Source organism: Zalophus californianus, chromosome 16, assembly GCF_009762305.2.
Source record: "Zalophus californianus isolate mZalCal1 chromosome 16, mZalCal1.pri.v2, whole genome shotgun sequence".
In the NCBI taxonomy this organism is placed as follows: Eukaryota; Metazoa; Chordata; class Mammalia; order Carnivora; family Otariidae; genus Zalophus; species Zalophus californianus.
Genome location: NC_045610.1, coordinates 42,636,525 through 42,658,722, shown reverse-complemented (window position 1 = coordinate 42,658,722; position 22,198 = coordinate 42,636,525). Strand labels below are relative to the sequence as shown.

The 22,198-nt window shown below is 57.7% G+C and overlaps 2 protein-coding genes across 11 annotated transcripts in view; one reads left to right on the top strand and one right to left on the bottom strand.

The window, feature by feature from the left end:
- HDAC5 (histone deacetylase 5) overlaps positions 1-14,256 on the top strand; it is a 36,667-nt gene extending 22,411 nt beyond the window's left edge. For 6 of the 7 annotated variants that reach the window (XM_027625801.2, XM_027625798.2, XM_027625796.2 and 3 more), the window contains 24 exons: positions 1,769-2,028; positions 2,131-2,269; positions 2,356-2,470; positions 2,751-2,881; positions 3,018-3,164; positions 3,258-3,370; positions 3,686-3,817; positions 4,066-4,288; positions 6,180-6,391; positions 6,660-6,956; positions 7,642-7,807; positions 8,460-8,593; positions 8,955-9,075; positions 9,525-9,574; positions 9,738-9,845; positions 10,271-10,326; positions 10,491-10,578; positions 11,761-11,880; positions 12,136-12,233; positions 12,408-12,526; positions 13,037-13,170; positions 13,661-13,745; positions 13,877-14,042; positions 14,135-14,256. In XM_027625801.2, the coding sequence (XP_027481602.1) occupies positions 1,769-2,028; positions 2,131-2,269; positions 2,356-2,470; positions 2,751-2,881; positions 3,018-3,164; positions 3,258-3,370; positions 3,686-3,817; positions 4,066-4,288; positions 6,180-6,391; positions 6,660-6,956; positions 7,642-7,807; positions 8,460-8,593; positions 8,955-9,075; positions 9,525-9,574; positions 9,738-9,845; positions 10,271-10,326; positions 10,491-10,578; positions 11,761-11,880; positions 12,136-12,233; positions 12,408-12,526; positions 13,037-13,170; positions 13,661-13,745; positions 13,877-14,042; positions 14,135-14,174 (3,254 nt within the window). In that variant the 3' untranslated portion in view covers positions 14,175-14,256. The remainder of the gene's footprint in view (positions 1-1,768; positions 2,029-2,130; positions 2,270-2,355; positions 2,471-2,750; positions 2,882-3,017; positions 3,165-3,257; positions 3,371-3,685; positions 3,818-4,065; positions 4,289-6,179; positions 6,392-6,659; positions 6,957-7,641; positions 7,808-8,459; positions 8,594-8,954; positions 9,076-9,524; positions 9,575-9,737; positions 9,846-10,270; positions 10,327-10,490; positions 10,579-11,760; positions 11,881-12,135; positions 12,234-12,407; positions 12,527-13,036; positions 13,171-13,660; positions 13,746-13,876; positions 14,043-14,134) is intronic. The other variant, XM_027625802.2, reaches the window with a different exon arrangement.
- On the bottom strand, positions 12,445-21,944 carry G6PC3 (glucose-6-phosphatase catalytic subunit 3). Of its 4 annotated transcripts, none has more exons than XM_027625804.1 (6): positions 20,192-21,742; positions 18,188-18,294; positions 17,748-17,838; positions 17,431-17,549; positions 17,100-17,241; positions 12,445-12,552 (listed from the first exon to the last, which is right to left on the bottom strand). In XM_027625804.1, the coding sequence occupies exons 1-6, from the start codon at positions 20,965-20,967 to the stop codon at positions 12,507-12,509; spliced, it is 1,281 nt and encodes a 426-aa protein (XP_027481605.1). In that variant the 5' UTR covers positions 20,968-21,742; the 3' UTR covers positions 12,445-12,506. The 4 variants fall into 4 exon arrangements, with proteins under 4 accessions (XP_027481605.1, XP_027481604.1, XP_035580478.1 ...); XM_027625803.2 differs by lacking the exon at positions 12,445-12,552 and adding an exon at positions 16,182-16,866 and having other exon boundaries at positions 20,192-20,657; XM_035724585.1 differs by lacking the exons at positions 12,445-12,552; positions 20,192-21,742 and adding an exon at positions 16,503-16,866 and having other exon boundaries at positions 18,144-18,275.
- Between the last annotated feature and the right edge of the window lie 254 nt (positions 21,945-22,198).

Genomic DNA, 22,198 nt, shown 5'->3' with positions numbered 1-22,198 from the left:
GGGCAGGAGACACTGGTCACCACCAGGATGTTGGGGTCCTTCCTTCTCCAGGCCCAGGCTGGAGTGGGCTGCCTTGCCATGGGAAGGTCTTCCCAGCTCCCTGTGGCCTCCCTGGGCTGGAGTGAGAAAAGTGAGGGCTTTCTTTGGAGAAAGAAATGGAGAAGAAACAAGGTGGGTTGGCCCTGCCTCTCTCACTTCCTCCTTTCCAGGCCTTGGGTAGCTTGCCTTCCCCTTTCTGCTGGAGTAGGGAGGCTCTGTGGAGTGTGGGCTGGGCTTGGGGCTCCCTGACGGTGTGCTGTTTGCCCGGTTGCCCTGGCAACCACAGGGCAGTGGTGGGGAGTGACATTCAGCGACCAGAGGACAGTAGACAGGGATCAAGAGGTCGAGACCCATGCTTCCCATGAACCCCTGGGAACATTTACCTCTCCCTGGGGCTCCTGAGCCCATTGTCCACATGGGAGCCTGGACCCAAGATCTTGGGACCCAGCAGGCCCCTCCAACCCCTTTCCCCTTCCGAGCCGGTACTCCCTGAGACTGGAGTTCTGAGATCTCTGCCTGAGCTCCAGCCTCCGCCCCCCCCCAATGCCGCTACCCTTCTTCCTGTCTGATTCCCTTTCCTTTCCTGTCTCCTCCTCCCACCTCCTCCCTGCGCCCGCCCGCCCATTCTCTCGTTTCCCCTCCCCCCAGGCACAGCTGCTGTTTGGCTCACTCTATATATAGCGGCATTTTCAGGGTAATTACAATAAAACTGTTGAAAGGAGATAATCCAGCAAAGGAAGCAGAGTCTGACTCCCAGCCCCCTCCTTTCCCTGGTTTGGTGCGGCCCTGCACCCCTTTCCCTGAGGCCTGCTGCTCCCACCCCGCCCCCCACCCCCATTCTCACAGCCTCGCCTTTGGGCCCCATCTGCCCCAGCTGGGTGTGGGACAGAGAGAAGGGGAGAGGCGACCTGTCCAGAGGGTCCCCACAGGTCTCTCCTGGGGGTTTATTAAGGGCCCTGGCTGCCAGCCCCCTCAGTGCTAGAACCAATCTCTGCTTCAGTTTCTCTTCTAGGATAGGCTTCTGGGCAGGGAATGTGTGATGTTGAGAGGTGGGGAGGAGGCATGGGAAGGACAGTGGTTAGAAGCCTAGAGTTTGGATTCACATTCGGTTCCTTGATCACCTGGCTGTATGTCTATGGCCATGTACTTGAACTTTTCTGAAGCTCGGTTTCCTTGTCAGGAAAGTAATTCCTGTAAAAGGCCCAGTGGTGTTAACGATCAATGACAGTATCGGGTGTTGAACATTCACAGTCTTCCAGAGATTGTGCTTCATGCTTATGCATACTTTGTTTTTTTTCTTTTCTTTTTGTTTCAAAGAGTTATTTATTTATTTTAGAGAGAGAGAGAGAGAGAGCAAGCGTGTGTGCTTGAAGTGGGGGAGGGAGAGAGGGAGAAGCAGACTCCCCACTGAGTGCGGAGCCCGATGCGGGGCTCGATCTCGCGACCCCGAGATCAAGACTTGAGCCAAACCAAGAGTCGGATGCTTAACCGACTGCGCCACCCGGGTGCCCCGGCTTCTGCATATTTTTTTACTGAAGTTCCTGGCTTTGACCGCGTCAGTTGAGACGGAACGTGGTTCTGCGGAGCGGAGGGACTTGACGGCCCCCTCGCGCGCTGCTCTTGTGGGTCTGGTGGTCATGCCTGGTAGCTTGCTGGACCCCCAGCTGGGCTGCCAGGGCGCAGTGGTGTCGACGCTGGGCTCCCTGACGCCGGTCTCTTGCCCCCGCAGTGGAGGTGAAGCCGGTGCTGCCCGGAGCCATGCCCAGCGCCGCGGGGGGCGGGGGGGGAGGCAGCCCCAGCCCCGCGGAGCTGCGGGGGGCTCTGGCAGGCCCCGTGGACCCCGCGCTGAGGGAGCAGCAGCTGCAGCAGGAGCTCCTGGCCCTGAAGCAGCAGCAGCAGCTGCAGAAGCAGCTCCTGTTCGCCGAGTTCCAGAAACAGCACGACCACCTGACACGGCAGCATGAGGTCCAGCTGCAGAAGCACCTCAAGGTGAGCGAGGGGGGCGCGGGGGGGCCGCCCTGACCTCCGACCCCTGCCCGGGCCTGGCTCACCCTCCCCCCGGCCCCCCACCCACCCGCCCCGCCCCTGCAGCAGCAGCAGGAGATGCTGGCGGCCAAGAGGCAGCAGGAGCTGGAGCGGCAGCGGGAGCAGCAGCGGCAGGAAGAGCTGGAGAAGCAGCGGCTGGAGCAGCAGCTGCTCGTCCTGCGAAACAAGGAGAAGAGCAAAGAGAGTAAGGCCTGGGCCTCCTGCCCCCGTCCCCCCAGCAGCGGGCTCCCGGCCCCCGGTACCTAGGTCAGCCATGCCCCTGTCCCGCAGGTGCCATCGCCAGCACTGAGGTGAAGCTGAGGCTCCAGGAATTCCTTCTGTCGAAGTCGAAGGAGCCCACGCCAGGCGGCCTCAACCATTCCCTCCCACAGCATCCCAAATGCTGGTAATGGCCCATGGCAGGCGTGGGTCACATGGGCGTCCTGCTCAGGGGCTTGCCTGGCTGCAGGACGGCAGGGGGCTCCTGGCCCACATGGACAGGCCCCCGCAGTCTCTCTTAGGGGATGAAACTCCCACCCCTGGCTTCTCTCCTTGCTTCCCTCCCCAGGACCCATTTCCTGTCCCTTGATGCAGTGGCCCTTTCCTCATTGTTGATAGCTAGGTGGCAGGTCCTGCTGGCTGGGTAATAACCTAGATCTGTTTCCATCCCTACCCCACACCCCCAGGGGAGCCCACCATGCTTCTTTGGACCAGAGTTCCCCTCCCCAGAGTGGCCCCCCTGGGACGCCTCCCTCCTACAAACTGCCTTTGCTTGGGCCCTATGACAGCCGCGATGACTTCCCCCTCCGCAAAACAGGTGTGTAGTGCCCAGCCTGGCTTTCCAGAATATGGCTCCTTGGAGGTTAAGGGTGGGAATGTGGAGGGGCCAGGCTACGGGGAGGTGTGTGCCTATTCGTGTGGATGCCTCTGAGCCCGGGCTACCTTCTCCCCAGCCTCCGAACCCAACTTGAAAGTGCGTTCGAGGCTAAAGCAGAAGGTGGCTGAGCGGAGAAGTAGTCCCCTCCTGCGTCGCAAGGATGGGACAGTCATTAGCACCTTTAAGAAGAGAGCTGTTGAGATCACCGGTGCTGGGCCTGGGGGTAAGGGCTCCTTCCTCTCTTGTTCCTGTTCTGAGGTCCTGGGAGTGGGGGGTGGCTCTGAGCATGCCCAGGTGACAGCCAGTTCTCCCATAGTGTCGTCCGTGTGTAACAGCGCGCCAGGCTCCGGCCCCAGCTCTCCCAACAGCTCCCACAGCACCATTGCTGAGAATGGCTTTACTGGCTCAGTCCCCAACATCCCCACCGAGGTACAGGCCTGCTGAGGGCTGGGCGGGCGGGCCAAGCTCCTCCGTTTCCCTTGGAAGAAGGAAGGCAGCTCCTTCCTGTCTGTCTTGCTGAGAGTATCCAGCAGGGACCTCCCTGCCCATGTGGACAGGCTAGAGGGACCTATTGCCTTTCAGTGGGCTTTGTCCCATGGGCCTCTGAAGGACCGTGATCTCTCAGTACCCCCCAGGTGGGGCTCGGTGTGGGGAGCGGGGAGCGAGGCACCATTCAGAGCCCTCGGCCCCAGGTGGCCCCCCTTTGCCTGTTCTCATGCCTGGTCTCTCCCAACTGCTCCCTAGATGCTCCCCCAGCACCGGGCCCTCCCTCTGGACAGCTCCCCCAACCAGTTCAGCCTCTACACGTCTCCCTCTCTGCCCAACATCTCCCTAGGGCTGCAGGCCACAGTCACTGTCACCAACTCACACCTCACCGTAAGTATGGGCTGCATGCCTCATCCTGCCTCTGGTATGTTGAGGTCTGTGGTCCTGGATGCCTCACAAAGCCCTGAGGGAGATCAGATGGCCTTCCTCGGAGCAGGGGTGGTGGGGGTGTGGGGGGTGTGGGGGGTGTGGGGGGTGTGGGGTGGGCAGAGGATAGGTGAGGGATGCTGACCCAAAATTGGCAGGACTGGAGACAGATTCAGCCCCTCCCTCATCTCCCTCTCCCTTCCCCACCCCAGGCCTCCCCGAAGCTGTCAACGCAGCAGGAGGCCGAGAGGCAGGCCCTCCAGTCCCTGCGGCAGGGTGGTGCACTGACGGGCAAGTTCATGAGCACATCCTCCATCCCTGGCTGCTTGCTGGGCGTGGCGCTGGAGGGCGACACCGGCCCCCACGGGCATGCCTCCCTGCTGCAGCACGTGCTGCTGCTGGAGCAGGCTCGGCAGCAGAGCACCCTCATTGCTGGTGAGCGGGCGGGCTGCTGTGCAAGGGGGGTGGGTGTCGGGCCCCTCTTCTGAGGCCACCAGGCCACCGTCAGGGAGTAGCCAGGGACACTCTCCAGCTCTATCACAGCTCCCCTCCAGGGCATCATTGACTTTTTCTTCCCTGTCCTACAGACATGATTGAGTACCTACAGCCTACCAGATGCTGGTCTCCTGTTCCCGAGCAGTGCTGTCCAGCAGACCTACAACACTGAGCCACATTTGTAACTTAAAGTTTTCTAGAGCCACATTAAAAAATGTAAAATGGGGCTGGCTCCACCTGGCTGGCTCAGCTGGTAGAGCATGTGACTCTTGATCTCGGGCGGGGTTGTGAGTTTGAGCCCCATGTTGGGTGTAGAGATTACTTAAAAATAAAATCTTTAAAAAAAAACATGAAAAGAAACTGGTGAAATTAACTTTAATAACATGTTTAACTCAACAGATCTGGAATATTGTCATTTTTAAAAAGATTTTATTTATTTGTGAGAGAGAGAGAGAGCACGAGGTGGGGAGGGTCAGGAGGAGAAGCAGACTCCCCACTGAGCAGGGAGCCTGATGCAGGACTTGATCCTGGGACTCCTGAATAATGACCTGAGCCAAAGGCAGTCGCTTAACCCACTGAGCCACCCAGGTGCCCTGGAATATTGTCATTTCAACATATAATCAATATAGAGTTACCAGTGAGATATTTTGTGTTTCATACTGTCTTTGAAATCCAGTGTATATTTCACACTTAGAGCACCTCTCAATTTATTTATAATTTTTATTTTAAAGATTTTATTTACTTATTTATTTTTTAAGATTTTGTTTATTCATTTGGGGGAGAGAGAGTGCGCACAAGCAGAGTAGGGGGCAGAGTGAGAAGCAGACTCCCCACTGAGCAGGGAGCCTGATATGGAGCTCGATCCCAGGGATCATGACCTGAGCCAAAGGCAGACGCTTAGCTGACTGAGCCACACAGGCGCCCCTTATTTATTTATTTATTTATTTATTTATTTATAAATTTTATTTATTTATTTTTAAAGATTTTATTTGTCAGAGAGCACAAGCAGGGGGTGTGGCAGGCAGAGGGAGATCGGACTCCCCGCTGAGCAAGGAGCCTGATGGGGGACTCAATCCCAGGACGCTGGGATCATGAACCGAGCCGAAGGCAGATACTTAACTGACTGAGCCACCCAGGCATCCTTATTTATTTTAGAGAGAGAGAGAACGCAAGCGGGAGAGGGAGAGGGATAAGTAGACTCTGTGCTGAGCACGGAGCCCAACGTGGGGCTTGGTCTCATGACCCCGAGATCTTGACCTGAACCAAAATCAAGAGTCGGACAGATGCTCAACTGAGTGAGCCACCCAGGCATCCCCATCTCAACTTAGGCTGCATTTCAAGTGCTCAGTAGTTAATGTGGCTGGCATCTCTGGAACTGGGCAGCATAGCTTTGGACAGTCAGACCTTAAGCAGCTGGTGGCATCAGAAGAGGTTCTGCGTAAAAGATAACACGACCCTGGCCCCCAGGCTTCCCCACCTGATGGCATCCATGTCTGTGATCAGGGAGGTCTTGTTGGAATTGGGGAAAACTAGTCATTGTTTACCTACATGAGAGCCTAAGACTACATGTGTAATCATAAGGGGATCAAAGGGAGAGAGTGGTGAATCCAGGAAGGCTTGCTGGAAGCAGTGACTTTGAGCCACAGGACTGTTCCATTGTGGGGAGGAGGAAGAATGGGGCTCAGGTTTGGGAGCCGGGTGCCCTGGGCCCCTCCAAGGTTTTTCCTGATTATGTAGGTGATGGTGTTCTAGGAGGGGGAGAATCCTGGGGTAGGATCGGGGTGCCCGGTGCCCTGACAGTGATGGTTACTCCCCTCCTCCCACCACACAGTGCCACTCCACGGGCAGTCCCCGCTGGTGACAGGTGAACGTGTGGCCACCAGCATGCGGACAGTGGGCAAGCTCCCGCGGCACCGGCCGTTGAGCCGCACTCAGTCGTCCCCGCTGCCCCAGAGCCCCCAGGCCCTGCAGCAGCTTGTCATGCAGCAGCAGCACCAGCAGTTCCTGGAGAAACAGAAGCAACAGCAGCTGCAGCTGGGCAAGGTGAGCTGGGAGCAGCCAAAGGCCAGGGCGGTGCCGGGGGCCGGGCAGAGCAGGGCACCGGGCTGGCAGCGACGGAGCGGGGGCGGCTGACACCCTAGGCTATACCCCAGGCTCCATCTGCTCTGACATAGCACCTTGCCTCCTGGAGAAGCTCTGTATGGGCTGGCCGGCTGCCAGGGGGAGGCCAGGGATGGCCAGGCCCTCCTGGGCCACAGGCTGCATGACTGCGCCCCCTCCCAGCCGATGGGCCCCCTTGCTCTGCTCCCAGATCCTCACTAAGACTGGGGAGCTGTCACGGCAGCCCACCACCCACCCTGAGGAGACGGAGGAGGAGCTGACGGAGCAGCAGGAGGCCTTGCTTGGGGAGGGCGCCCTGACCATCCCTCGAGAAGGCTCCACGGAGAGTGAGAGCACGCAGGAAGACCTGGAGGAGGAGGAGGAGGAGGAGGAAGAGGAGGAGGAGGAGGAGGAGGAGGAGGACTGCATCCAGGTCAAGGATGAGGAGGGCGAGAGTGGCCCTGAGGAGGGGCCCGACTTGGATGAGTCCGGTGCTGGTTACAAAAAGGTGCCCCCTCCGCCCCAGCCCTCGATCCCTAAGCCTCTGTCCCCTGCACCCCTTTCTGTCTTTGCCTTTCCCTCTCCCCACTCTGCACGGCCCAGGCTTCGCCGAGAGCAAAAGCAGAGCAGGAAAGAGGCGAGGGGCGGCGGAAGGGGGCGCTGCTTGTGCGGGTCTCATAGCCGCCCGTGCCCCAGGCGGCCAGCTCCCTCCCTGCCGCTGCCGCTGTGACGCCCCGCCCCCCCCCGGGCTGCGCGCGCATAAGCCCGAGGCCTGTGTGCCTGTGTTTCCGCCTGCGTAGGGCCGGTCGTGCGTCGTCGGTCTGTGCGTGCATGTGCGCGTGTGTATACACACGCCCCCGCTGTTACTACAGTCGGCCCTGCACCTAGCCGCACTCCATTCATTGCGGACACCGCCGAGCCCTCCCGGCCTGACTCATCCTGCCCCCTCCCACGCCCCCGTCCCTCCCAGCCTCTTACCTCAGTGCTACTCTGGCTGACTCATCACGTCCCCCCGCCCCCCAATCTCCTGGGAGGTGGAGATGGGAAGGCTGGAGTGCCTCCTGTCCCTGGTGGGAGGAGATGGGGAAAGGAGGAAGTTTGGAAGAGGAGGGCTGGAATAGAGGCCCCCTTGGAGGCCCCAGGACACTTGTCCTCACTTTCATCTCCTGCCCGCTCCCCCACCCTCTGTTCAGGTGTTCTCCGATGCCCAGCAGCTGCAGCCACTTCAGGTGTACCAGGCACCCCTCAGCCTGGCCACTGTGCCCCACCAGGCCCTGGGCCGCACCCAATCCTCACCCGCTGCCCCTGGGGGCATGAAAAGCCCCCCAGACCAGCCCGCCAAGCACCTCTTCACCACAGGTGAGCCCCACCACTGCCAGTGGTCCTTCCACCACATGCCAGGAGCCTAAGCTTGGTATCTACCCTCGTGCGACCCGTCGAGGGACCATGTGATTCTTGCGCCATCATTTCACATAAGCCCTGGGGCCCTGGGTGAAAAGAACCCACTGTCTCAGTTGGGCCCTGCCCTTCCAGCTTCCTGTCCTCCTCTCTTGTGAGGTCAAAAGTGAGGCCTCAGTCCATTCCCGAAAGCCTTTCCACATGAAGCTGCCCTATGCTGGCCTCTGAGGGAGCACAGACGCCTGGGGATGGTCCTACCTCACCGGTGGGGCGTAGGGGGTTGGAGCAGCACATAGGGGCTGTGACAGAAGGGGGAAAAGGAGGGTGTACCCCGAAGGGGGGGTACAGTGTTGAGAGCATGGTGGGCAGAAATCAAAACCAGTGGGGGTGTCAGGGGCAGCCTGGCTGAGGCTTGAGGAGCAGGGAGGCTTTTGACTGACAGTAATGGAAGAAGGGGGCCGACTGCAAGCGGAGAGAAGAGGGGCAGGTGTGTGGGAAGGTGCCTGAAGGGGCTGTGAGGAGGTACCTGGGTCAGGGCTGGCTGGGGAGAGCCCAGGAGCTCTGCTGAGGATGGCAGCGGCTGGCTAGGCTGACAGGTGTGTTTCCGGTCCAGGTGTGGTCTACGACACGTTCATGCTGAAGCACCAGTGCATGTGTGGGAACACACACGTGCACCCTGAGCACGCTGGCCGGATCCAGAGCATCTGGTCCCGGCTGCAGGAGACGGGCCTGCTTAGCAAGTGTGAGGTAAGGGAGCCCCTCCTTCCATCCCCCAACTCAAACCCAGCAAAAACCTTTGTGTCTCCCCTTCCACGAAGCCTCTTTCTGCGTCTTCTTCATCCTTCTTTCAACCCCTGACCACAAGGTCAGTCCCCTCAGCCACCTCTCCGTTCCTTCCCTTGCAGCCCATTTTGCTGAATGGGGGTGGTCCTGGACCGGGGTGCCTGGGGGCCAGGGCATACTTTCACAAAAACCTTGGGATTCTCCTAAGGCCAGAAGGTGGCTCCATGCGTCCCAGGCTGTGGGGGCAGAGAGAGGGTGTGGGCCTCAGGGAGAGCTGGGCCTTTGGTGCATCCCCTCACTGGCCTCCTCTACTCTCCCCACACAGCGGATCCGGGGTCGCAAAGCCACACTGGATGAGATCCAGACGGTGCACTCCGAATACCACACCCTGCTCTATGGGACCAGCCCCCTCAACCGACAGAAGCTGGACAGCAAGAAGCTGCTCGGTGAGCTGGCAGGCATGGGCCAGGCCATGTTCGCTGCCCTGCTAGGATAGGGAACTCTCAGGGTAGGCAGGTGGGCCCCCATGGGCACAGGTCATCCCCTTGCCACACTGCCCATCTCCATGGGGCGCCGTTCACATAGACTACCACAAGGGTGGGGTGCATTGCAGGCGAGGGGAAGGTGGCAGGTCAGGCTTAGTGATGGGGGATGGCTCTGATCTTCTCCCTAACTGATCGTCCCCCTTCTTCCTGCCATCTGCCCCAGAAGTAAGGTGTCCCCGTCTCAGAATGGGGCACAGACCTCTTCCAACTTGTGTGGGCTACAGAGGCCTGTCCTGTGCTTGGGTCTGGCTGCCTTTTTCTGGGAGGAGCTCGCCACGCTCTACAGGCCCCAACCTGTAGCCCTGCAGTTGAGGCAGCTTCCCGAGTAGCTCTGTCCCTCTTCCTTGCAGGCCCCATCAGCCAGAAGATGTACGCCATGCTGCCTTGTGGGGGCATTGGGGTGAGTAGGGCACCTGCCAGTAGGGATGGGTGGGTGGCTCTCCCAGCTCTTGCCCCTCCTTTCCTGCCCGCCATGGCTGCTGGCCCACCGTCCAGGTGCCCACCCCCATTCTTGCCCTCCCCCTGCAGGGGGCACGCTGAAGCCTGCTCTCCTGCCCCCGCAGGTGGACAGTGACACTGTGTGGAATGAGATGCACTCCTCCAGTGCTGTGCGCATGGCAGTGGGCTGCCTGGTGGAGCTGGCTTTCAAGGTGGCCTCAGGAGAGCTCAAGGTGAGTGTGTGCCCGAGGCCTCGGCACCACTTGGCTTGGTTCTGCATCCTCAGGGGTGGAGGACAGGGGCAGCCGTGGCTTTCCCTTGAGCAAGGCACTGTCCTTGCAACCTTAACTCTCGGGTGCCAGAGTGGGGAGGAGGTGCTAGCTCCTGGGCCAGCTAGGGAGGTGAGGGGTCAAGAGGGACTGGGAAAGAGGCACTAGTATCTGATGCTCTCATGGGTATCTCAAGGTCAGAGATGGTGCCTGCCGGCCCATGTGGCCTGGGGCCCTGTCCCTACTGTGTGGGATACATATTCTGATCTGTGCTCTCTTCCCTGGCTGGTTTGCGTGTCTCTCCTTCTGTGTTCACCCCCTTTGTGGCCACCTTGCCTGCCTGCCTGTGTGTCTGTCGTCTCTGACCCCCTCTGGCTGCACCGCTTCAGAACGGATTTGCCATTATCCGGCCCCCAGGACACCATGCGGAGGAGTCGACAGCCATGTGAGTGCCACCCCAGGCCTGCACTAGACCCACTGCCCTCCTCCCTTCCCTTCTGCCTCTCCGCCCTCTCCGTGGAGCTGATGTGTCTCTTTTGCTCCTGGAGCAAACATCTGGTAAAGCTGACCTCCCCAACCCTTTTCTCCCCCCTCCCCCCCACCCACCAGGGGATTCTGCTTCTTCAACTCTGTAGCCATCACAACCAAACTCCTGCAGCAGAAGCTGAACGTGGGCAAGGTTCTCATCGTGGACTGGGTAGGCAGTGGGCTGGTGCCAGGGTCAGCCTTCAGGAAGGCCCCACCCCAACGCTGCCCCCTCTTCCTCAGGTGCCCGCACCACTGCTGGGCCTGATGACTTACCACATTGCTTCCTGCTGGAGTGTTAGCCCAGGCCTCCCATTCCCGCAGGGCTCCCTCCTCACGAAGAGAGACTCGAAAGTGGTTTTGGCCCTGGTCCATCTTGGCCCCCACCTTGTAGCCTCAAGCAACCGAGATTTTCTGCCTTGAATAATATAGACTCTTACCAACATTGCTAGGGGCACTCTCTCTCTCTCTCTTTTTTTTTTAAGATTTATTTATTTATTTTAGAGAGTGAGAGCACTTGTGTGCATGCGCGCATGGTGGGAAGGAAGGGCAGAGGGAGAGGGAGAGAGAAGCTCAAGCAGACTCTGTGCTGAGCACGGAGCTCGATGTGGGGCTCTCTCTCAGGACCCCGAGATCATGACCTGAGCCGAAACCAAGAGTTTGGATGCTTAACCAACTGCGCCATCCAGGTGCCCCTAGAGCCACTCTTGATGGGGGGCTGACTATGCCCGGACACACAGTACTGCCCGCGGCCACCTCGAGTGGTACAAGTTAGGATGTGCGTTTCTGTAAGTGGAGACACTGAGCTGTTGGGTGACATAGCCAACCAAAGTCACATAGTTTGGGGTGTTGGCACTGGGCTTCAGATCAGGCCTTTCAGCCCTGACACTTGTGCTCTTGTTGCTGGGCACTGTTTAAGGGCACCCACCACTCCCTGTGACTGGGCAGTAACCCAGGAGCAGCCCTCAGCAAAGATGAAATCTCTTTGAAGCCCAACTTTGGCTTAGAAATTCATGTAAATGTTGGGTTCTTCAGAATGTCTCCACTTTCAATTCCTCACTAGCTTTAACGCCCCCCCCCCCCCCCACGTTGAGTAGAATGGGCTCTGCAGGGAAATCCACCATATTTTCCCCGTGGCTTTGTATCTCCTCTGCGCAGTGCCACCTGATGGCCCATAGAGCCTGGGCAGAGAAGCGCGGGATGAGACTGTTGTGAACGGAACATGATGCCCTGTAGCTAGGGATGGGCTGCACCCCCAGAGTTCACCATAGGTGGAGGTGGGGGGCAAGTGGAATTTTGACCTTTGGGCCAGAGCCTGGGATTTTTTTCTGAGGCTTCCCCCACTCCCTGCTAGGACATTCACCACGGCAATGGCACCCAGCAGGCGTTTTACAATGACCCCTCTGTGCTCTACATCTCCCTGCATCGCTATGACAACGGGAACTTCTTTCCAGGCTCTGGGGCTCCTGAGGAGGTACACGTCCTGGGCTCAAACGTTGGGCCCCTTGGGGAGGTGGCAGAACGGGACCTGGCAGGGAGCCCTGGAGGCCTGTGGTGGGGCTGGTTCCCTGGGGAGTCTGGGCTCCTAGTGGGAGGACCACATAGGCCAACTGCCCCTCCATGCAGAGCAGCGGTGAGCCGAGTAAGGGCTGGAATCAGGGCTGAGGGCGGGGGCAATGTCTGGGATCCCCAGGCAGTGAGAATAACCCCTCCCCCACTGCGCTGCCAGGTTGGCGGAGGGCCGGGCGTGGGGTACAATGTGAACGTGGCATGGACGGGAGGTGTGGACCCCCCCATCGGAGACGTGGAGTACCTAACGGCCTTCAGGTGGGGACTGAGAAGGGTCAGGGGTGGGGTGGGAGCCCCCGGGGCCCTGCCATGGGAGGGGCAGAAGGCACTCAAGTTCGGTGCAGGTGGAGGGGGTTGTCTCTGGGGGGAACAGAGTGAGGTGAGTCCTGGCCTAGCCACCCGCCCGGGTCAGCTTGGGCCCTCTTTTTGCAGGACAGTGGTGATGCCCATTGCCCACGAGTTCTCACCTGACGTGGTCCTGGTCTCTGCCGGGTTTGACGCTGTTGAGGGACACCTGTCTCCATTGGGTGGCTACTCTGTCACCGCCAGATGTGAGCTGCTGGGGGGTTGAGGAAGGCTGCGGAGCAGTGAGGATGGGGTTGAGTGGGGACACGGAGCAGGAATAGACTGGTATTGCAGAGGCTGGGAGGACGGAAGCTGGGGGGGGGTGGGGCAGGTCCAAAACTTGGAATCATCTTGGCAGGAGCCTCCCACTCTCCCTCTGCCAACCTTGGACTTGGGGGGCAAGCAGGTGGGTGTGGGGTAGCAGAGAATCTCCTCCCAGAGTCCTAGGGATGGAGCTTATTGATCCCTTGTGTTTCAGTGGTGCTCCTTATGACATGTAATTGGAATTTTTTTTAGCCTATCTACTCTGTTTTATCTTTAAAGGAGCATTTAGTCCGTTGACACTGAATTTTATTATGGATGTGTGTTTAGGCTTCAATCCCACCATTTTATTTTGTGCTCTTTGTTCCATCTCTTGTGTTTTATTTTCTCTTCCTTACCCTCTCTTGATTTTTTTTTTCTTTATTTCTTCTTCCTCCCTTCACCCATCCCTAAAGGCTTTGGCCACTTGACCAGGCAGCTGATGACGCTGGCAGGGGGCCGGGTGGTGCTGGCCCTGGAGGGAGGCCATGACTTGACCGCCATCTGTGATGCCTCTGAGGCCTGTGTCTCAGCTCTGCTCAGCGTGGAGGTGAGGGGTGCAGGGAGGCACTGGGGTGGGGGCAGGGAGGGGCTAGTAAGGGATGGCCCCTTTCTTGATCAAGCAGCACTGATCAAAAAGGGAGGTTGGGGTGCCCTGGGTGGCTCAGTTGGTTAAGCGACTGCCTTCGGCTCAGGTCATAATCCTGGAGTCCCGGGATCGAGTCCCACACCAGGCTCCCTGCTCAGCAGGGAGTCTGCTTCTCCCTCTGACCCTCCCCCCCTCATGTGCTCGCTCGCTCTCTCATTCTCTCTCTTTCAAATAAATAAATAAAATCTTAAAAAAAAGAAAAAAGTGGGAAGGTTCTCCTGGGCCCTAAAGACAGCTGCCGGACAGGGAGGGCTTTCTAACCCAGGGTTCCTCCAGAAAGCTAGGTTCGCCCCTGTCATGGGAGATGTCTGGGGCCGAATGTGGGGTGGTTAGTGGGCCAGGTACCGCCACCCACTCCCCACCATAAGCCTTCTCTTCTTTCCCCTGCCAGCTGCAGCCCTTGGACGAGGCAGTCTTGCAACAAAAGCCCAACATCAACGCAGTGGCCACGCTAGAGAAAGTCATCGAGATCCAGAGTGCGTGGGCACAGGCAGAGAGGCTCAGACCTCCACTTGCCAAGGGGCAGAGGCTTATGGGCCTGCCCTGGCTGGGGATATAGTATGGGGCTTTCTGTCCTCCCTGACCCCTGCCTGCCCCTCATCCACAGGCAAACACTGGAGCTGCGTCCAGAGGTTCGCCACTGGTCTAGGCCGTTCCCTGCGGGAGGCCCAGGCAGGTGAGACGGAGGAGGCAGAGACTGTGAGCGCCATGGCCTTGCTGTCGGTGGGGGCTGAGCAGGCCCAGGCTGCTGCAGCCCGGGAGCACAGCCCCAGGTAAGCTGCCTTCCTGATCTCTGCCCATGCCCAAGCCGGTGCCCCTGCCTCAATGTGCCCCCCCCCCCCCCGCCCCGTGCTTGTCCCCACAGGCCGGCAGAGGAACCCATGGAACAGGAGCCTGCCCTGTGACGCCCTGGCCCCCATCCCTCTGGGCTTCATCATTGTGATTTTGTTTATTTTTTCTATTAAAAACAAAAAGTCACACATTCAACAACGTGTGCTGTGTGGGTCTCTCAGCCTTGCCCCTCTGCTCTGCTAAGCTGCCTCAGGCCTTGCCTCCAATTTCCCTCAGCGTGGCCCACATCTCCACTCTAGAAGTTTGCTCCTCCTGTAAGGTGTGGGGGGGTGCCCTTTCCAGCCCCTCCTCCATGTTGTGTCCCATGCCCACTTTCCTGCATTCTGTCCTTTTCCCCCTGGGAGCCTGGGCCAGCTTAAGGTGGGCATGGGGGCCCAGATAGTACCATCTGGTTTTGGAGTCTCCCTGAGCAAGGAAGAACAGTAAGTTTGGTGCCTTGGCTTCAACTGACTTGGGGGGAAATGCCTTAATTTCAGCCTCCTCCCCTCTCCAGCCTCAGGGGAAGATCCAGAAGGTTGCTCTACAGTGTAAGATACAGAGTAGAGGGGAGGTGGGTGTCCACCCAGCGACTGCCCACCCTTTTTCCTCTTCGTCATCCTGGTCATCTCTGCACAGACCCCTTTTCCTCCTTTCTCCTGGCCTCAGCACTGAGGGGGAAGGCTTGTGCCCTAGGAGGTGGGTCTGTGGGCTGGGCAGTCTTCTTTCACACCCCTCTGGGCCTATTTCCCCTTCCCAGGGGCTGGAGAGGGTCAAAGTGTGTGGGGAGGGATGGGACTGGACCCCAGGGTTCTGAGGGACCAGGAGGAGCGGCAGAACCAGGCCTGCTCTCTGCCTTACTCTGTTGGCTTCCCTGGCCCTCTGCTGGCACAGCCTGGGGTGGGGGAGGTGGTCCCTGCAGGGGGACTCCAGGCTGGTGAGAGCCCCCCTGCTGTTCAGGACCACATTTTCCCCAGCCATCCAGCATGCCATGAGAAGGATCAGTGGCCCACGTCCCTCCTGGGGCCTTTTACTGTGAAGCCTGGCGATGGTAAGAGTAGGCGTTCTAGAAGGGGCAGGACTAGAACCCAGGAACCCAGGATTCTGCCCTCAGCTGTAGCTTCCTTTCCTCATGGGCTTCCTTTGCTGGTCACTAGCCCAAGGGAGCTAAGACCAGGAGGGGCTGGACACCACCCTTTCTCTTTCCCAGGAGCCCAGCCTAGCCCTCTGTTTCTGGGGTTGGGGGCTCATAAGGCTTCTAGGGAATGCTGTCTAGCCTGTAGGAAACCAAAGATGGGAAGCGGCTCCCCAGCACCACATATACTTTCTTTCCACCCCATCCTGAGGGCCTCACCAATCTGTTTACATATTTATTATCCTAATGGGGGCCTGACTAGGGTTGAGGGAGCCAGGAGAGGGGCAGGAGTCCCACCACCATTGGTTCATTGTGTGCTGTGTCTTGTGTATTGTTAGTGTGTTCTAGATCCTCCTGGGGGATGCGGATGGGGCTAGGCCCAGTGTAGCAAGCCTCCCCTTGCTGAGCCCCAGCTCCGGGCCCTTAATCCTCCCTCTTCCCATGGCTGGTCTGGTTCTCATGTAAACCCACTCCTTGCTTTGTCTCCCTGGATATGGATTTCAGTTAAGTATTTTGTAATCTGTTACACTGTGTGTCCTTATGTAAATAAACTTGTTTCTGGCAGTGCCTTCTGGGGCTGATGTCTCTCTTCTCTGGGCTTCCAAATGGAGTAGAGGTTCTCATTCCCCATCCTGGCCCAAAAAAGCTGCTCTTCTTTTCTCCAGTCCCTGAACTAGCCAATTTAGGAAACAAAGGGCTGGGGGGGAGGGAGTGGAGTGGAGTCTCTGTCCTCGTAGGTTAGAGACAAGGTTTCACCGAACACAGCCATAGCATCTTCGTGGGACCTCTCCTGTGGCCTGGGTGGTGATGCTGGGGAGAGGGCCCAGGTGCAAGGTCTCTGTGGAAACGGGTGCAGGGGGTGCAGAACAGGTGGCCTGGCAAGGGTCTCACTTGCACACACACAGGCAAGCTCAGTGGAAATGTGTGCACAGGCAAGAAAAGAATCCAGAAGTGTTCAAGGGCTTTATTGGGGCCGCTCTGAGCCCCTCACAGTGTTACAGGAGCCCACTGGTCTTGATGTTGCCTTAGCTCCCTGGGGACTCGGCGGGGGGGTTGGGGGCGGGGAAGGCAGGCCGACCAGCCTTTCTGGGAAGAGAGAAGGCTGTTCTCTGGGGCTAAGACCAGATGGTGGAGCAGTGGGAGACTGAGGACGAGCAGGGCCTGCTGGGAGCTGGAATGGGATGGGGCTGCCTTCCGGAGTGTGGAGGTCAGGGAGTGTTGGCTTTGTTGGGGGAAGGGGGGCGCAAGTGGCAATAGGAGGCACTTGAAGTCAGGAAGAGCGGACGGGTGGTGTTTCCTGGGCACTGAACGTGTACACCACCCAGGGCACAAGGGCCAGGACGAGGCATGGCCAAAGGGTGTACTTGAGGAAATTGAAGATGTAGAAAAGGCTGATCTGAGGGGGATGGCCCAGCCAGTCCAGGGGGCCCAGCAGCCCCATGGCCAGCACAAGGCAGGCTATCTTCTGGCCATGTCCCAGGTATGCCCGCCGTACCTGGGCATAGCAGGGAGAGTGCAGGGCGATGCCCAGACCCAGGGCGGCCCCTGAGTCGCGGCTCAGGGAGGCAAAGGGCCGGCTATCCACGTGTACCCACTCAGGCCGCTCACACCACTTGGAGGCCAGGCTGATGGACCTATGGGGAGGAGGGGTCTTTGCCAGGAAAGACATTCCCCTTGAAGCAAGAGGGCCAATGGCTCTTACTCCTTTGGGGTCTACCCCCATGTTCTGCTGTGACCCCAGGAGAGTCTGTGTTTGTGAGCAGGTAACGTGTCCCTTTTTAGCTACAGCAAACCAGGGACCCATCAAGCTAGGTACAGGCGAAGCCAAACAGGCCCCAGCCTGCCCAAGCTTCAAAGCAGGACTTACCAAGAAAGATCCAGGCCCAGTGTAAAGAGGGTCCAATAGATGAGGCTGGCACCCAGCAAGAGGGCCAGTGAGGTCAATCCGTAGAAGCTTAGCTCCCGCTCCATGGGCACCCGGGGGGTCATCAGCCAGCCCAGGACAGCACCTAGGGAAGTAGGGTAACGGCAGCTTCAAGGAGTTTGGGGATATGAGCCCCGGAGCTGTAGGACAGCTTGGCAGAATAGACTGAGCTATTAGGGGGCCTTGGGGTCTGCTGTTCGATGGGAAGATCCTACAGCGGTCCTCTCACTGCCAGTGGCAACCCCAGGCCCACCCTGTGGCCCCAGTTGCTCACCGGTTATCAGGCCAGCCAACACCTGGTGAGGGAAATGTGCTAAGAGGAAGATCCGGGACAGGCCGACCGCCAGGAGGAAGGTGCAGTAAGCCAGGCTAGGTATCACCCTCACCCAGTGGCTACAAAGAAAAGCAAATGGTTCAGGGGGGTTCCATACACAGCTTGGCTTCCCTCAGCACCCAAGCACTTCAAGGTTTGACCAAATGCCCCAGGGCCCCCCAGAACTCCAGCTCCCAGGCTGCCCTGCTGCTAGGTCTCTTGGATCCAGGGTACCATCATCCCCCCTGCCCTCATTGGTAGGCAATGCCGAGGTGTACCTGTGGGTCCGAGTGGCCAGCCGGGAAGAGACGGCCGTCATGATGGGCCAGAGGGCTGCTCCTGTGATCATGCAGTGTCCAGAAGGGCTGCCTGCCGGGGGATCCAGAAGCTTGAGGTGAGAGGATGAGAGTGGAACTCAGAAGCCCCTGGCCCCGCCCCCGGGGCCCCACACTGGTGCATGGCTCTCTCTGCCCTGCAGCCTATTTCAGCCCTGCCTGAGGCCACTGCTTTCAGGCTCCTGCTTTGCCCTGTGTCTCTTGGATCTACTCTAAACAACGTAGGCAGCTGGCACGCTGGCCTGGGCGCGCTCCTCCCAGAATTCAACTCCGTCTTCCCCGGCTCTCTTTGTTCTCTGGGTAGGCCACCCCGGCTGAAAAGTACTCTGAAACACTCACCAAACCCTAACCACACCGGGACAGGGAGGTTTGGGGCTTCCCACCTGGACCAGTTTCACAAGAAGAGGGGAACTGGTGAACCTGGGCTGGGGCCTGGCTGTAGTACCCAGACTCATGGACCCACCAAAAGGGCCTGTCTCCAAACAGAAACCTAGAAGAGAACAGATGTGAGATGACATTACACACGCATACAGCCAGGGGAACAGGCGGGGAGCAGAAGGATGCCTCTGGAAGGCCTGCACGGTGGAGTCAGAAAGGGAGTCCAATTCTGTGCATCACCTTGATGCAATGATTTTTTTTTTACCTTGGAAAAGAACGCACGCTATTTTTTAAGAAGTGATGAGACAAGAGACCGTGTGTGTGTGTGTGTGTGCGTGTGTGTGTGCGTGTGCGTGCGCAAATGCACACTCTGAAATGCTCATCAGTCCCGCTCTTAGCCCTCCCGCGGCAGGGCCAGCCCTACTCTTCTCATTCCTAGAGAGCCCAGGACCTGCCTCTTCCTTTTTCTCCCAGACCCCAACTCATGCTCCTGCTTCTCCCTCTCTCCATTCCCCAAATTCCAGCCACAACTACCTACACGTGAACTCCTTAGGCGAGTCTCTGGTATTTGAAACCGGGAGTGGGAAACGGACAGAGGAAACTGAGAAAGAACAAGGAGGACCAAAAGTTCAAAGTCCCCTGGCCTAGCAGGTGCTTCGCTGGACCCTGGGAAACTGCGCACCAAAGAGGCTAGGCTGCTGGGGCCAGAAAGAGAAAAGGTGGGAGAACAGAAAAGATGCTGCTGGGGAGGGACACAAAAGGGAGCCGCCTCTCCTCACCACCAGGTTCACCCACCAGGTGCTCCAGACACTTAGGCAATGAATAGGGGCTTTGTCACGGGGAGGGGCATTGAGAGGGTCTACCCAAAGGGGTGGCTGTCTTGGAGGGAGCAGTAGAGGGGGAGGCTCACACAGCTCACACAGACTCTGAGCAGAGAGAGAGCATAAAGCAAAGGGCAATTAGGCAAAAGGGAAATGATGAGACCGTTGCTTTTCCGTTTTCAGGAGGGATGAAACCCTTGCAGAGAAGAGAGGAGAGGAAGGTAACTCCTATTTTGTTTTTCCGCAAGTCATTCCAGCCCATTCAAGTGTCTCCTCTGAACTCCCTTCCCTCCCCCAGGCAGGGTATCAGGCAACGGAGGCTGAGGTGAGGGGAGGGGCAGCTCATGCCCAGCGGGAGGCATAGCTCCCCTCTTCACCCAAGAGAGAACAGGTGGCACAAACAGATAAGCCCTGAGGGCCCCACCCACTTGCCTGGGATTCCCGGCTTCTAAGTCTGGGTGAAGAGCCTACTAGTGAACGGAGGAGAAAAGGAAGAAGAAAGAGTTCCCTGGAAGGCAGTGCTTTTCAAGCCTTACTAGGCACTCCAATCACCTGAGGTCTTCGTTGAAATGCAGATTCTGATTCAGTAGCTCTGGCCAGGAGCCTGAGCTCTTGCATTTCTAGCAAGTTTTCCTGTGCTGCTGGTCACCGTCTGGGAAACGCACCTTAATTTTCGAGCCTTCTCTGTCTTTAGCAGCTAGTGTGAAGCCTGGCACAAAGCATGCTTCTTAACAACTATGTCAAATGAATGACTAGATGAATGAAAGAGTGAGCTGAGAAGCAGGACTTTTTGCTACTTAAGCCGCCCTAGATGCTTCTTAAAATACAGATTCCCAACCCCTCCCCTGAAATTTCTAAGTCAGTATGTCTGAGGTGGGATGGGGTACCCGCATTTTAAAGGCGCCCCTTAAGTGATTTCTCTTATCAGGCCTGTCTGAGAAACACTGGTCTAATGAGTAAGATGGGGACTCTGAGGCCTGAGACCAAGATAAACAATGAGGCTCAAAGGAAAAAAGTCAGGGGCCATGGGGTAGGGGTGAGGAGGTCTTAAGGCTATGGGTTCAGTGGGGCGGGGTAGTGGGGGAGGTCCGAGCCCTTAAGGCACCTGCTGAGAGAGATCAGGGCTTGCCCAGGACTCAGGGCCCTTGGGGGTGGGGGACCAGGACGCCGAGGGCTTCGCTGTCTCACCACTTGAAGACGAGGTTGAGCCACTCGGTGATGAGGCTGATCCAGAGCACTGCGATGCCCACGCGGCGGGAGGCGTAGTAGGCCGCGGGGAAGTAGAACAGAAAGAGGCTCTTGGGATCGCCCAGAAAGGTGACCCAGAGCCACACACTCTCCAACCAAGGCAGTTGGTTTTGCAGCGCCTCGGCCATCGCGATGCCCGCGCCCAGCGTGGACTCCATGGCGACCCAGGGGCCGGCCGGGCGGGGATATGCTCTAAGGCGGAAGCCGAGGAGTCGCGGAGACAAGAAAGCGGCTCGCCACTGCGGTCCAAAGCCCACCTTTCTGAGCCCCAGGCCCCGCCCCCTGCCAGCGGCCGGCGCAGGCCCCGCCCCCGCCCCGCCCCTCGGCTGGCCCAGACTCGCGCGAGCCCGGCCTTTAGCCGGTACCGTTTCCTCCAGCGCTCTTCCCGGGCCTTCCTTTCTACTGGGCAGCGCAGGGGACAAATCTTTGCGAAGGCGTTTCCGCAGAGCCCCACGTGGCCGCTGTTGCCGGCACGTGGGCATTGGGCGCAGAGGCGGCTCCCGCTGCTGTTCCGGGTCAAAGGAAGGACTAACTTGCGGGTCGGCGACGCGACCGCCGTTCTTGCTTTGCTGCAGCGAAGATGGATGTGTAATCTCCAACGTCAGGATTCCTTCGAGACCGGACCTCTTTTCTCCTGTACCGCTACCCTCCAAAGATATTCTGAGATTTCTTGGAGAAAGGTTTACGGGCACTCCCTCATCGGAGGAGCCAGGCATCACCGGTCGGCGCTGAAGCGGGACCCTAAATTTGCATACACCGCTGATCAAACCTTGCCTTTCTTCCCCAGCTCAAGAATCTCCCGCCCGAATTCATCCGTTATTGGTTTGGAAGCTGACAGATAAGCCTCTTAATTTTGAGGAGTCTTCCCTAAACACTTGCGAATTTTTACACGTAGCAGCCTAAGTCACACTTACTCCCACTTCTAAGCTTGCTTTATCTCCCTCCTTCCGTTTTCTTGCTTTCCAAAACCTCGCTGGGCAGGTAAACCGTGAGGTAGTAGCTGGGTTGGTATGGGAAGAGGAGGGGCACACACCCACGACAAAATTTGTAATAATCCTCTCGAGAAACACACACACAAAATAGAAACCTCAGCTGTTCTAGGCGAAGTCCTGACTAGAGGCAGAGTTGGGGTGGGAGGATACTGTTGAGTGGCTCCCCAGTTCCTTCCTACCTCAAGCAACTTTGTTCTTGGAGAGTTTTCTGATGGGTGGATGAAAATGAGAATGTAAATATGGTTCTTCTTGGAAAGAGATTAATTTCACTAATTAAAAAGCTGTGGGGAAGGGAAGCTGGATATAAATGTCATTTCACTCCCTTGCTAAATGTTTTCCAATTGCCCCAAGGAGAAAGCCTACATTTTCTAGGTCTTTCAAAGTTTGCTCAGGCTCTAGCAAGACAACCTTTACCAGCCTACCCCCACAACTCCATTTCATAGTATTTCTGAACTACTTTATGTTCCTTGAAATCACCAAGCTCTCTCTCCTTTTAGAGATTTTGCTTGTCCTTTAGGTCTCAGATTTTTTCTCTTCCTCCAAGAAGCTTTTCCTAACAGTACGTGGCAGTCATATATATGAAAACCTATAATCACAATGCCTTATAAAAAGTGGAGCGGCAGTTACATATGATTTGTTATGAGGGTCAGACTTGAAAGTTATCCAAAAAAACACAACTAAGAGGGAGCAGTATATTTATTCCTATTACAATGATTGTACTAATATACGCCCAACATTAGGAAGTTGATGTCTCCTGCAGGGCAAGGAAACACTTTTGAACTGTGTTCAGGTTAACTAGCACCAGCACTGGCCCTTTGCCTCCCTCTGGACTAGAGAAAGGTCAGCCTATTGTTACTATGTGAGGCTCCAGATTTTCTATGGGGGGAGGGGCGGAGTAGGTGGATCAGGGATGGAAATTGGTGATGACAGAGCTTGAAAATGCATCTTGCATGTT